This window comes from Pinus tabuliformis, chromosome 9, assembly GCF_031772625.1.
Source record: "Pinus tabuliformis cultivar Carrire ecotype Pingquan chromosome 9, CPIR1, whole genome shotgun sequence".
Lineage (NCBI taxonomy): Eukaryota > Viridiplantae > Streptophyta > Pinopsida > Pinales > Pinaceae > Pinus > Pinus tabuliformis.
The window spans coordinates 1,722,815,078-1,722,828,509 of record NC_142307.1 but is presented as its reverse complement, the minus strand read 5'-3'; the positions used below and the strand labels follow the sequence as shown (position 1 = coordinate 1,722,828,509).

Sequence of the window (13,432 nt, the reverse complement as noted above, 5' to 3'; positions counted from 1 at the left end):
AATCAAATATGTATATTCATTTTTGTTATTAATTATAGATAAGTTTTTGAGAATATTTTATTTTTATTTTAAAAAGGATAAGTATCAATTAGAGCTTGAGCACAAAAGGAATTACACATTTCGTCATACTAGGCACAAAAGGAATTTACACATCTCCTTCATACTGGGCAAGAAAGAATTACATATCCCCTCACACAGAAGGAATTACACATCCCCTCATATTGGACACAAAAAGAATTACACATCTCCTTCCTACTCTGCAATATAATTTGTTAAAAATGATTATTTTAACAATTTAAGATATTTAATTGTATAGAACAATAAAAAATAATATTAAAGATTTTATTTTTTAACAATATTTAATGAATAAATCTTATTTTTCATATTAAATAAAGATAAAATAATTTAATCTTATTTTTCATATTAAATAAAGATAAAATAATTTAATTACTTTGATGAAATTATAATTTTTTATTATTATTTCAAATAAATTTTTAAATATATAAATAAATTTAAATATATAAAAAATATTTCAACTTGAATTATAAAATTTTCATTATTCATAAGTATTCAACCCATTACTTAAAAACAATAAATAATTAAATAAATGTTCAATTAGCATAAAGCACTATCTAATCAAGAAAGATAATTATAACAACAAAATTAACAAAAATTCAAATCTAAAAATTAATAACAACAAAATTGGAAAAAATTGAAATCTAAAAATTAATAATCAATTACATCGCTAAATATATATATTTTTTAATAACATAATAAATCACCATTCTCCATTTATAAAATAAAAACAAGTTAATATTCTTTTTAATTAAATTTACAATTCGGAAGTCAACAGAAATTAACAATCAACTACCAAGTTAACAGTGTAGAACTCAACAGAAATGGACGGATCAATATTTATACAGAGTTTTTCCATTCAACATAGAAATATCAATTTAAACCATTAAATTTAGGGGGTGCTTTATATGCTCACCCAACATAGATCGATAAAAGCAAGTAACACACTGAATTATATGTTTGGATTAAACACTTCATTTTGAATGGAATACTTGTAAATTTAACAATGCAGAAGATGATAATTTTTTCGGAAAGAAAATTATTATGTTCCAGCACGACTTTTCATGACACTGACTGAACTTCTCTATTAATGGCCCGGCTTGTAATTCGTGTAAATGTAATCGCGGTTCTGAAACTCATTATCACTGTCAACTTCACACTTCTCCTTCTCCGCCTCCACGCTTTCGCATTGCACACTGCCTCCAACTTTCTAATAGGCATACATATTATAACATGATGCCATGGAATTATGTCATAGAAATGTTATGTATTAGCATAGATTCATCACCTTAAATCTATTAAGTTGGGAAGGATTTGGCAAATAAAATTAATAAATTTTAGATTTAGGAATATTTTGGATATGTGATAGATAGGAGTCTAGTTAAATTAGTTTTAAGGGCAGTTTAGTTGGTCGAATTTTTGTTGTTATTATCTTGCCAATAGAACATGACTCAAATCTCCTCTAAACCCTTGGAATTAGGTTTTACTAATTTAACCAGATAATAAAAATTAAATTAAACCATACATCTAAAAATATTTTCAAACCTTTCCCACATAATCAAACTTTCAAACATTTTGAGAATATCTACAATAAAGACCAAGATAGCTATACAAATAATCCATATTTCATATTAAATTATTATTATAATATTCTAATAAAATTAATACATTAGTAAAATACTGTCCTTCTTTTTTCCTTCCTGAGGAGTACTGGGAAAAATTAATGTTTCTAATTTATATGAATTCAATCTTGATCTCCCTGTAATTCAACATTGACCAATTGAAGCAACTCCTTACCTTAAAATAATTTATTTTGAATCTTTAAAACATTCACATCTCCATTTTCTTTATATCCAAGTACCATGCCTAAATATGCATATAATCCTGAGCTTATGTGGTTGTTGCAGATTTCAGTATCCAGTGAGTAAGGTGCAAAGTAAATCATTAACTTTATTCCGTAAAAATGCCTTCCAAATGCACATGTATAAAGTTGTAAACTCCAGCTACAGCTACTGAAGCTAAGGATGCTTTCTTAACATTTAAAGGGAATCTGCTTCATTATAATGTGAAAAACAGAAAGTAACATAGATGTATAGATGTTGTTGCAGGTGCAAATAGTGTAGCTTCAGTCAGATATATACAAGATAATATTCGTCTATGTGGAAATGGGGTTGAAACACAGATACAAAAGCTTAAGGTATACAAAGAACAAAGACCTATGGGGCAGTTATCTTGTCAGCTTTTTTGACGGTGCATGTAAAGAGAGACTTTGTGGTTGCTGTTCTGATAAGTTCTTTTCATTTCTGGTGAGAAGGTGGTAAGGGATTAAATAGCAGGGCCGAACTTTTAGCATTTTGGGGAGTTCTAATTGCAGCAAAATGGTTTAGGATAGACCGTATCTAGATCTTTGAGGATGCAAAGGATAGACAGTATCTAGATCTTTGAGGATGTAAAGGAAATTATAGAATGGGTAATACATAATATAAATTTCAATCCATCCATTCTAAAAAATTGAATGAACAAGATTAGAGTGCTAACTACAATGTCCAAGATTAGAGTGCTAACTACAATGTCCAGAGAAATACATTTTGAACATATATAAGGAGCAGAATTGGATAATAAACATGCTATCAAAGAGAGATGAAAAAGTGAACACAGGAACTTTTCTTCTCAGCATTTGAACAGAGTGGATGATCAAGTCAGGAAGAATCAATTATGCATAGTGTTAAAGGCAGGATTCCACTTCCACCCAAGGACAGGTATAAAGAGGACAATGGAACTTTTTGTTTTGCATAGTGTTAAAGGCATGATGCCACTTCCACCCAAGAAGGACAGGCATAAAGAGGACAATGGAACCTTTTGTTTTTTTAAGTGATGATAGTAATCTGTTTTGTTTTCAATTACTACTATGAATATGTAATTTTAACGTTACATGTAACATAAATGATTAAGATAAAAAAGTGACTGAACAGTCCTTTACTAAACAGTTAATAGCTAAGTCAGATTTTTTTTGGTAAGTAAATGGAGAAGAAAAAGACCTATGACAATGTACTACTTTTTTCCTTAATGCAAAGAAATAACGTTTTTTTTCTGCTGAGAAAAAAAATAGTGTAGCTTCAAATCCTAAAATAAATTTTCTTAACCTAAATGTGCATTCCTAGCTTTTAAATGTAATCTGCACATTGTAAAATGAAAGGGTGTTTTCCTAGCATTTAAAGGTAATATGCATCATTATAATAAGAAAAAACTCAAACTAACAGACATCTTTCCACATAGACAAAAACACAAAGTATCATATATTCACCAAGGTTGCAGATCACCTGGCTTCTAGCCAAATAATAGTTATTAAAAGTGTATTATTCTTTACCTTGGGAGGGTCTGCTAATTTGCTAGATTGGGTGCCATGCAAAACTGGATGTTCATGACCCTCCACATCTGCAATCTCGATTAAACAGGGGAAAATGATAAATTAGAAACTATATCTAATATGAACATATGCAGCCTGTGCACTCATACGTACCTAATAGCATACTGCGCTTGAAAGCAAGCGATTCTACAGCGAAAAACAGTGGCATAACCAAAAGTAGCGACGTTGTCAATAGCAGAGCAGCAGAAACAGCCTGAAACCTACCCATCTTAACTCCAAATCTAAAGTCTGGTGAAAGGAATTATAATAGAGCTGTATATATAGAGGAAGACGGGGAGGGAAGAACAATTCACTTGTATGGGGTTCAGAGAAAATGATGATGACGGCACGGGCAGGGCAGTCGATGATTTTTGGTTCACTGAGACCTCTACGGTCTGTAACAGGTCACTGAAGGCGTCTCATCAGATGAGAAAACATAATAATTACAAGGATGGACACGGGACATTACAGGGGCGCAGTCCAAGGACGCCTTTTTTTGTCTTTGTTTCTTGTTTCCGAGAATCTTGCAGGTTCTAGCTATTTTTTGGGCAAAATCTTCCATACAGATTTTCACAAGATTGTGAATTTACTTGAAATGTATTTTTTCAAAAATCTTGCAGGCTTTAGCAAATGTTTTTGGCAAAATCTTCCATACAGATTTTCACAAGATCATGAATTTACTTAAAATGTATTTTTAAATCAATTGGACATTTAAGATTCTCTATATTATACACATTAGAATTAGAATTAAATTAATTTTTTTTTTGTTAAATTTTAAATAAAGTTTTATAGACTTAAATTTATTTATTTATTTATTATTATTAAATTTCAAATAAAGTTTTTTTGGGTAGGTAACGGGAATTTGAACCAGTGATTTATGGCCATGCCGCACACGGAGCCATCCAGAATCATTTAGCCGTTCTGGGAGCCAACCATTGCCAGCCACAGCCTGTTCGAAAGAGCCAATCATATGGTCTCAGCTACGTTCACGGGGAGCTAATCATATTTTCCACCAAGCACGTTGGTTCGTTGCCATGTCTCTTCACCTGCATGCTGAACCTTCTGTGGCAAACCAAGGATCCTTCATGCATGCATACCATCCTTTTTGCAGACGCCTGGATGGTAACGTGTTTTCAGTAAGAAGCCTCCCTCGATCTACTTAACAGCTCCATTTTCGTCAACGCATGGTTTCGGACTCTCGGCCTCGCGGCCACAGGGGCCTTTCTGGTCTCCCTGCTGGTTTCGGGTGCTTTCATCCATTTGCCCTGCTGTATTCTCTCCCTGGTAAACCTTTATCTGGTTGAAATCTGTGTAATGGTTGGATGATGCTTTGTGCATGGGATTTTGGCGCTCTCACCCGCGGCTGAAGCTTCTGGTTTTTAAGGTTAGTATTCCCTTCCTTCTTGTTCTCGTCAAGACTATGATAGTGTCTGAAAAACCGTCTAAGGTAGTTTCTCACAGGATTATGAGAGTAATTCTATTTTGAATTCAATGGAGTTTTGATTTTACAATGAACACTGACGTTTCAGATGATTAGTCTTATACATGATTCTAGATGGCCTAGCTGTTTGATCTTGGAATCTCTATAGTTTATCTCAGTATGTAATCTTACTGCTAGATGCCTGCACATCTCAAAGCTTCCAAAATGCTCAAGGCCTTTTTTCTCAAACTAAAGAATTTGATAGTTATATATAATCCATGTTCTGACTTCCAGTTTAAAATTGGACAATGGTGGTGTATATTCCAGTTGTATTGTTGTTGCATTGATTGTCAGGATAATTCTGCCTATTAGTCTTTCTCTCTTCAGCCCTGCCCCATTCCTCTGAAGCCTGTAATGGCGCCCATGGGGTAGCCGGGAAGTTCAACCGGTTTCCTTTTCTTCGAGATCGGATTTCTGCATCTCTTCCAATTTTTTTTTTTCAAAATTCTCAGAGTAATGACTCTGCCCTCACTTGACGTGGTCCATGTACTTAGGAGTACGCGCAATCTCCTCCGATCCATTTCTAGCCAATTTGACGGTTAGAAATCGTCATCATTTTGGGATATCCCCCCGTGGGTTTTAGTGCTTTCCTTATCTCTGCATCATCATTCCATCTGGAGTCTTCCTTGTACTGATCCCGAGGACTCTTCCTATCTACCTTCCTTAATTCTCCCTATCTGGCATTTACCTCATCCGGGTTTTTTGTTCAGTCAAGGATCTACGGAGTAGATATTCTTTGTACTATCTCATTCAGGAAATTTATTAAAGGAGTAGTCTCTTGCCAGAATTGTAGATCCACCTATCGATTCATTGACAGGTGGGTCAAACTCATCTGCCACGCAAGCCATGATCCAAGCTACTATATCGGCTGAGAAAGCATGTGAAAGGTCCAGGGTGTCTGCAGAGTGGCAAGCCACGGTGGACGATATGATCGTCAAACCTGCGTGGACAGAAAAGGTCGCTCCTTTTTCTGAGGAACCGCCTCCAAAATTCTCCTTTCAAAGGGAAGTCCACTTCAAAGGAAGCGTGATCAAATGAACAGGCTATCCATTATAACAAATCCAGGAATCCAGTAAAAACCGCCTCCCCTCCGAAAGCAATCTCTTTGGACAACTCTTTCCTTTCGGAAAGGATAGATAGTCTGCAAAAGCTTGCCTTGGTGGGCAAATGGCAATTCCCGGAAATGGAAGATGCAGACATGAGGCAATGGCTTGATGACCGATGGAAACCTTTGATAGGTTATACTCCCATCATTTCCCGCCTAATGAAAGAGTGGTACTGCTTCCACTTCTTAAAGGCTTCTGATTTAGAGACTGTCTTCAACAAGCCCTGGGTCTACGGTAGAAGTTTCTTATCTCTTTCCACATGGTATATTGGTTTGCTCCTTTAAAGAACACCCCATCAAATAATTTGATCTGGGTGAAACTTCCAAATCTGCCTTTGGAAATGTGGTCATCAGAATCTCTCACAGAAATAGGAAATTCTATCGGCAAGTTTGTTTATGTCGATCCATGGTGCAGAGGAGAGAAAGACAAGAGAATAGCATGGATTCTCATCGAGAAGGTATATAAAGGAGGATATCCTGACCACATTGAGATCGCATGGGGTCGGCACTGAATCAAACAAAGGTTAGATTTTTGGGGAATTCCTTTCAGGTGTTCCCGTTGTAATAGAATAAGGCACTTGATTAAAAATTGTAGATGACATCATATCCCCAAGCACAAGGCGGTCCACCGCAGATTTGGAGCAGCTTCTTCTCTGCCTTTTACAGAGCGAGTATCTTCATCTTCCTTAAGTTTTCCAGAGGTTGTCCAAAAGGAAAATCAAGAGCCTGAAAATCTTGATCTAAAATTGCTCCAGAAGTCCTCTCCTCGGGATAATCCATATGGACCGGACTCTCTCCAATCCCTCCAATCAAATCATGCTTTCCTCGAAGATCATAGATCCCCTCCTTTTGTCTGTGCTCCTATCCCTGAGCCTTTGGAGAGAATGGCCGTCCCTTCTCCTCCCACTATGAACCTATCAGATTTCGTAGTCGGTTCTCATCCCATACCGATTTCCTCTTCTTCCCCGACTCCTGACAAAAATCCTACTTTAGCTCCAAAAGGCAAAGAACCTGTCATTACATCCACTCCTTTCAATTCTCCAGAATCTTCCCCTGTTAATAAATATGACAGCGATATCGACTTTTTGCTAAGCAAAAAATCTCCAAAGCTAGAGCCTCTGACGATTCATAAGCCTAATAGTCTCACCTCTCTATTCATAAGCCCAAACTCAACAAAGAATATAATAGTCAAGAAAAAACACAATGGAGGTAGCCGTCATTTTAGGGGGAGAACGATTGTTTCTAAGCATGGTGTGAGGAACCTATCTCTCATTGACGTTCCCATTCAGGACTCGATTGACATTCAACCTCTTAGAGCAAGTGTGGCTGGTGAGCCATCCAAATGACTTTTATTGTTTCAATGAATATCAGGGGGTTAGGCGGAAACCCAAAATATCTTGCGCTAAAGGAGATATTCTATTCTGCTTGTCCAAAAATCATCCTTATTCAGGAAACCATGCACTCCAGCCAGGTCTCTATCGCATACTTTAGGAAAATGTTCCCTTCATGGTTCATGGTTGCATCCGAGGCTCGAGGCCAGTCGGGTGGGCTCGCAGTCCTATGGGATCCCGTCTGGATCAAGGCTAAGGCCTTTAAATGCTTTGCAGGGATTCTAGTTTCAGTCTCTATTAGAGGTCAAGCTCGAAATATCAACATTCTCAATACATATGCACCCTATAAGAATCGAGCCCCTTTTTGGGAAAGAATGTTTGCCTCGGAAATATTTGAAATTGAATCCCTGATGATAGCTGGAGATTTAAATATGACCTTAAGCTCTGACGAATGTTGGGGCATATGCAGGAAAAAAGACTCGCTCGCTGACAGATTCAAGATGGAATTTTTAAATAAAATTTTTGTCGACATTGTGCCTATAAAGCTGATGCCTACATGGGATAACAGCAGGACCGGAGAGGCATATATTGCTAAGAGGATTGATCGATTCATTCTGCACTCGAGAATCATTGACAAAATGGGTATGCCTATATCATCTATAGGAAATGACTTCACATCTGATCATAGGCCTATTTTCCTTGGCTGGCGAGGGAATGGTTTCAGGCTGGGCTACCCTTTTAAATTTAACAAAATCCACTTGGAGGACCCAAAGTTCAACGAAATCATCGCAAACTTGTGGAAGGATTTATTGAAGTCAGATTAGTCCCGTTCATGACCTTCCGAGAAAAGCTGGCATCTCTGAGGAAGGTGGCAAAGGAATGGCAACATCAAAAAAGGAAGTCCGACAAACAGGAGCTTAATGATATTCAAAAGGAGATGGACAACATATTAAATGCTACAGATCCCAATAATTTCACTCTTGACATCAAAGGCCTCATCAGAAATCTGGAAAAAAGAAAACAAAATCTATTGGACAAGGAGGAGGCTTCATGGCGGCTCAAAAGCAGAGCTATTTGGCTTAAGGATGGTGATCGAAATTCTAGATTTTTTCACAATTTTTCAAACGCCAGACGAGAGAAAAATTCGATTTGGAGAATCAGCAATGGCAAAGGCGGATTCTATTATTCCCAGCAGGATATCTCGAATGAAGTAATGAGATATTTCAAGAACCAATACAAAAGAAAAGAAGTAAATAATTTTCAAGATACCCTCTGGGGTATTGAACTGGCTCCTTTAATGTTTGATGAGGTAGCGAATGAATGTTTTTTCTATCCGGTCTCTGCAGAGGAACTTCAACACGTCATCAAAGCTTTTAAAAGAGATAAAAGCCCTAGACCAGATGGATGGCCCATTGAGTTTTTCTCTCACTTTTTTTACCTCTTCATAAGCGACCTGTTGCGGATGGTGGAGGCATCTCGGATGTCCGGAAGTATTCACAACATCATTTCTTCTACTCTGATTGCCCTAATTCCCAAAAAGGCAAAGACAGACTCCTTCCAAGATTTCAGACCAATATCGTTATGCAATATCCTATTCAAAATTATCTCTAAAATTATTGCAGAGAGGTTGAAACCTACTCTGGCCTCCTTCATTTCAAAGGACCAACATGCATTTTTAAAAGGCCGCAATATATTGGATGCAGTTTCCATGACCTAGGAAAGTCTGTTCTCCATGATTTCTAAAAAAATGGATGCGGCCATTCTAAAAATAGATTTGCAGAAGGCCTACGATTGTTTGGACTGGGGATTTTTAAGAGTCTTGCTGGCAAAGATTGGATTAAAGTCTTATTCCATTAACTGGATAATGGCTTGTGTAGAGAATGTTCGATATTCAGTCATCATCAATGGAATGCCCTCTCCTTTCTTCTCAGTAGAAAGAGGTCTTCGACAAGGATGTCCCCTCTCCCCTCTGTTATTTATTTTGGTGATGAACTCCCTCAGCCTTCAGATTAATAAGGCAGTAGTGGAGAAGAGATGCAGGGCAGTCAAGATATGCAAGGACATTTCCTTATCACACAATCTTTTTGTAGATGATGTTCTCATATTTGCCATGCTGTGTAGAGCTTCCTGGATCTGCCTCAATGAAATTCTTGATAGATTCCAGAAAGCATCTGGGTTAGTTATAAATAAAGGTAAATCTACTCTTTTTCATAATGGCACTAACATGGAAATGGTCTCATGGATTGCTGAGTTACTGGGCATTGCTCCGAGTCCGATCAAAGAAGGGATGAAATACTTGGGATTTCAACTAAAGGCTAAGGGCTACTCGAAGGCAGACTGGCAATGGTTATTGGACAGATTCTATAAAAAGATATCAGGATGGGAGTTCAAGTTTCTATCTTTGGCAGGCAGGTTTATTCTTGTTCAGGCAGTCTTATCACAATTAGTGGTTTATTGGGTTCATATTTTCTTCCTTCCAGCAAGCATCATAAGTAAAATGAACAGTATTTCGGCAAATTTTCTTTGGGGCGGAAAATCAAATCAGAACAGAATTCATTTAGTAAAGCTGGCAAAAATATCTAAGCCTAAGAAGCTAGGAGGATGGGGTCTGCTTGATATGTGCTCTTTTGGAAAAGCGCTCTTATGTAAGTCGCTAGGGAGAGGTATTTTTGGCGATGGGCTATGGAGCCTGACTATTAGAATGAAATATATGAAAGGAAAATCTCTAGAATATTGGTACAGAAGGGGTTCTATTGGTATTAGGAAAGGCTCAGCCTTAGAAAAATCCAGCAATTCTTTCTGGAGAACTTAAGATGGAATCTCTTCTCTGGATCCAGAATCTTAATTGGTATAGATCCTATATTATATGGCCATGAAAAATCTTTCTTTCCTCAATCTTTATTATGTTTCCTTCACATAATGGGTTGCTTTACTTGGGATAAGTTGATCGATTCATGGAGTGGTCCCATTCCATTATGGAAAGAGGGTCGTGATCTAAACCTGCCAGCCTCTCTGCTCCCGATATGGAATTCTTTCAAACAAGACCTATGCAACTTAGGAATCTTTTGTTCTAGGACCTGTGACCATCTGATATGGACCGTTCCTAAGGCTAAGTCTCCTGTTCGTGTAAAAGACATATACGCGATCATGATCTCTCCAATATCTCCAGGCTCTAGCACCCTTTTTCCTCCATGCTTATGGAAGTTGGGATGCCCTCTCAATATGATACTTTTTTCATGGTTGGTCTTTAACAACATGAATCTATCATGGGAAAATTTACGAAGGAGAAGTTAGCATGGACTGAGCAGATGCGAGATGTGTCAAGCCGCGGAGGAATCAAACATCCATATGTTCTTCCATTGCGAATTGTCTCTTCAGATATGGTATGAACTCTCACTGTTTTATGGTTTCCCTCATGCTATTTTTCCTACAGTACAAGCAACTTTTCAATGGTGGAGCGAGCAAAAGCAATCCTGGCGTTCCTTGTTTATTATTACCTGTTGGTTCCTATGGAAATGGAGGAATGCTAAAATTTTCCAAGACTCAAAGGAACCCCTCAAGTCAACCTTGTTCCGCATATTGGCCTTTCAGGACATGATCCCTGAAAAAGTCAAGACAAACAAAGCCTGTAAAAATATGCCGGATGTCCTCCCTTTTCAGGTGCCCTGTGCCTTCTTTGATGGAACTGAGCAAAACAACATCCGTGGTTGTGGGGTCCACATCGTCATGGATGACAATTTGCAATTTTTTCTATCCTGGAACGGTGGGCATGGTTCAAACAGCATGGCCGAGGCTAGGGCCCTTACAGGCCTACTTGCTTTTTGTGTTTTTCTAGATATCCAATGCATATCATTATATGGCGATTCAAAATCACTGATATATCATGTTAATGGCGTTGGTCTCATTAGCTGTCCTCATCTATTTGGTTGGTTAAGTAGAATCATGCACTTTTGGAGATCTATGAAGCTGCACTCAATTCACCATATCCCTCGCTCCAGAAATGCTCAGGCTGACCTTCTCTCCAAGGAAGGCCTTGCAATGGAGCCGGGTTTGTGGTCTTTGAGGGTCTTACATGATGGTTCTTCCTATTACATACAGGACTTCTGCATCTCGGGAATATGACTTCTTTCAATATCTGGTTTTCATGCTTCGCATTCTAGTTCCTTTTTTAATATCTGTCCAGGCTTGTAGTTATCCAAGCATTTGAATATTTTGTGTTCATCTTTGAGTTTTTGTTCTGATCTCCTTCGGGGATCCCATGACTGTTAATTCCGATCTATATGCTCTCATATCTGGGCAGGATGTTCTGTCCCGTGACATGTCTTATGATCTTTATATTATCTTAATATAAATCTATGAAGATTTTTCTTTCTGAAAAAAAAAAGCCCAATGCGCTACATTTCAAATAAAGTTAATAAAATGTTCCAAAACATTTAAAATAATTTGGATTCAATATTATTATTATCTAATTTTAAAGTCACTGCTAAATAAAATATTCAAAAATATTTAAAAATTAGACTAGATTCATTATTATTATTATAATTATCCAATTTTCAGATCACTGTACAATGATGGACTAGACATTAAAAGGTTACATTTCAAGGAAGTTTTTGTTTTTGTTTTTGTTTTTTGTTTTCAAGAATCTTGTAGCCTCCAACAATTTGTTTTGCAAAATCTTCCATATAAATTCTCACAAAATTGTGAATTTACTTGAAACTTATTTTAAATAAATAGATTGAATTGATTGAAAATTGAAGATTTTAGATATTATACAAATTAAACTTAAATGTAATTAATTAATTTTATTACATTCCAAATAAAGTTAATAAAATATTCATAAACATTTTTAAAAAATAGACTGGATTCATTATTATTATTATTATCATCCAATTTTAAGGTCACTGTCAAATAAAATTAATAAAATGTTCAAAAACATTTAAAAAGTAGACTGGATTCACTATTATTATTATTATTATCCAATTTTAACGTCACTACTAAGCTAAGCTAGACACCACATTGTTATATAAGACTCCAAAAAACTCACCTCTGCTCAGTAATTTAACTACTAAATCTTAAAAATCATAATATAAAAATCTATCCCATTCACCACTTTCAAAACATATGGCCACTTTAGTATCATTAAATAACAACTAAAATTTCTAAACACATTTAATTCAAAATAATACCCAAAATATACGAAAAAGCACTTCAAACTTAAAGCAAATAAACTACGAAATATGTAATGTGCATATATGGTTTGGAATTATATAAAAGATTGCCCCGTTCACCACGTTCAGGACAAGTCAATATTTTTACACTCACTTTGTTATCATTAAATAACTTTTCAATACTCGATGAATATCATTAAATATCTTTTAATATGTATTTCCGAGTCCCGACTTAGAGTAAAATCTCTGTAACGAAAAATTTCCATTAACATTATTTCATTCATAAATTTCAATATCTCTTAAATTTTATATACAAACACTTCAAGACAAGAGTAGCCGGCGTGTCCTTATAACTGCTACAGTTTTTCAGAGCGGAAAAAGCATAATTATATTATATAAAGTATATAATGAAACAGATAGTACATGAACATATAGTACATCATAAGGGCTATAGGAAGCTGGAGCAATCTGTGCCAGAAATATCTAGATGAGATGGGAAGCAAAAAGAAATAAGATGTCCATCAAGATAGACAGCCTTTTGAGTTGTCTAGAGGTTTGCAAATAAAAGATTTTACATAGCTCATGAAAGAGAAATAAGGAAAATAAGATCCTCTGAGGTGTAACAACACTATTCAAAAATTTTCAAATCATACTTTGACCATACATAGACCGAAATATTTAGTAGGGAGGAGAGAAGCAAAAAGAACAAAATAACAGTGCATACCTGGATTCAACGAAATTGAAATTAAGTGGTAGGGATGGAAAATTCCTGGATAGAGAAGATTTCCTCGTCAAATATTACCTTCATGTTCCAGATACCTGTTTCTGATAGAAGACCTGCCTTTGATAAGTTTTCTGCTTGTTGGT

General features: G+C 36.2%; 1 protein-coding gene across 1 annotated transcript; it reads right to left on the bottom strand.

Moving 5' to 3' along the window:
• Positions 1-1,162: 1,162 nt before the first annotated feature.
• On the bottom strand, positions 1,163-3,716 carry LOC149155585 (uncharacterized). Its single transcript, XM_089444462.1, has 3 exons — positions 3,596-3,716; positions 3,443-3,510; positions 1,163-1,285 (listed from the first exon to the last, which is right to left on the bottom strand). Exons 1-3 carry the CDS (start codon positions 3,708-3,710, stop codon positions 1,163-1,165), a joined length of 306 nt encoding a protein of 101 aa, XP_089300588.1. The 5' UTR covers positions 3,711-3,716.
• Between the last annotated feature and the right edge of the window lie 9,716 nt (positions 3,717-13,432).

Bases quoted from the DNA above. Each gene is read 5' to 3' on its own strand.
- LOC149155585 (XM_089444462.1), bottom strand. From the start codon at position 3,710: ATGGGTAGGTTTCAGGCTGTTTCTGCTGCTCTGCTATTGACAACGTCG. The intron at 3,511-3,595 runs GTACGTATGAGT...TCGAGATTGCAG, and splicing joins CAAGCGCAGTATGCTATTAG to ATGTGGAGGGTCATGAACAT. The intron at 1,286-3,442 runs GTAAAGAATAAT...TATGCCTATTAG, and splicing joins AATTAGCAGACCCTCCCAAG to AAAGTTGGAGGCAGTGTGCA.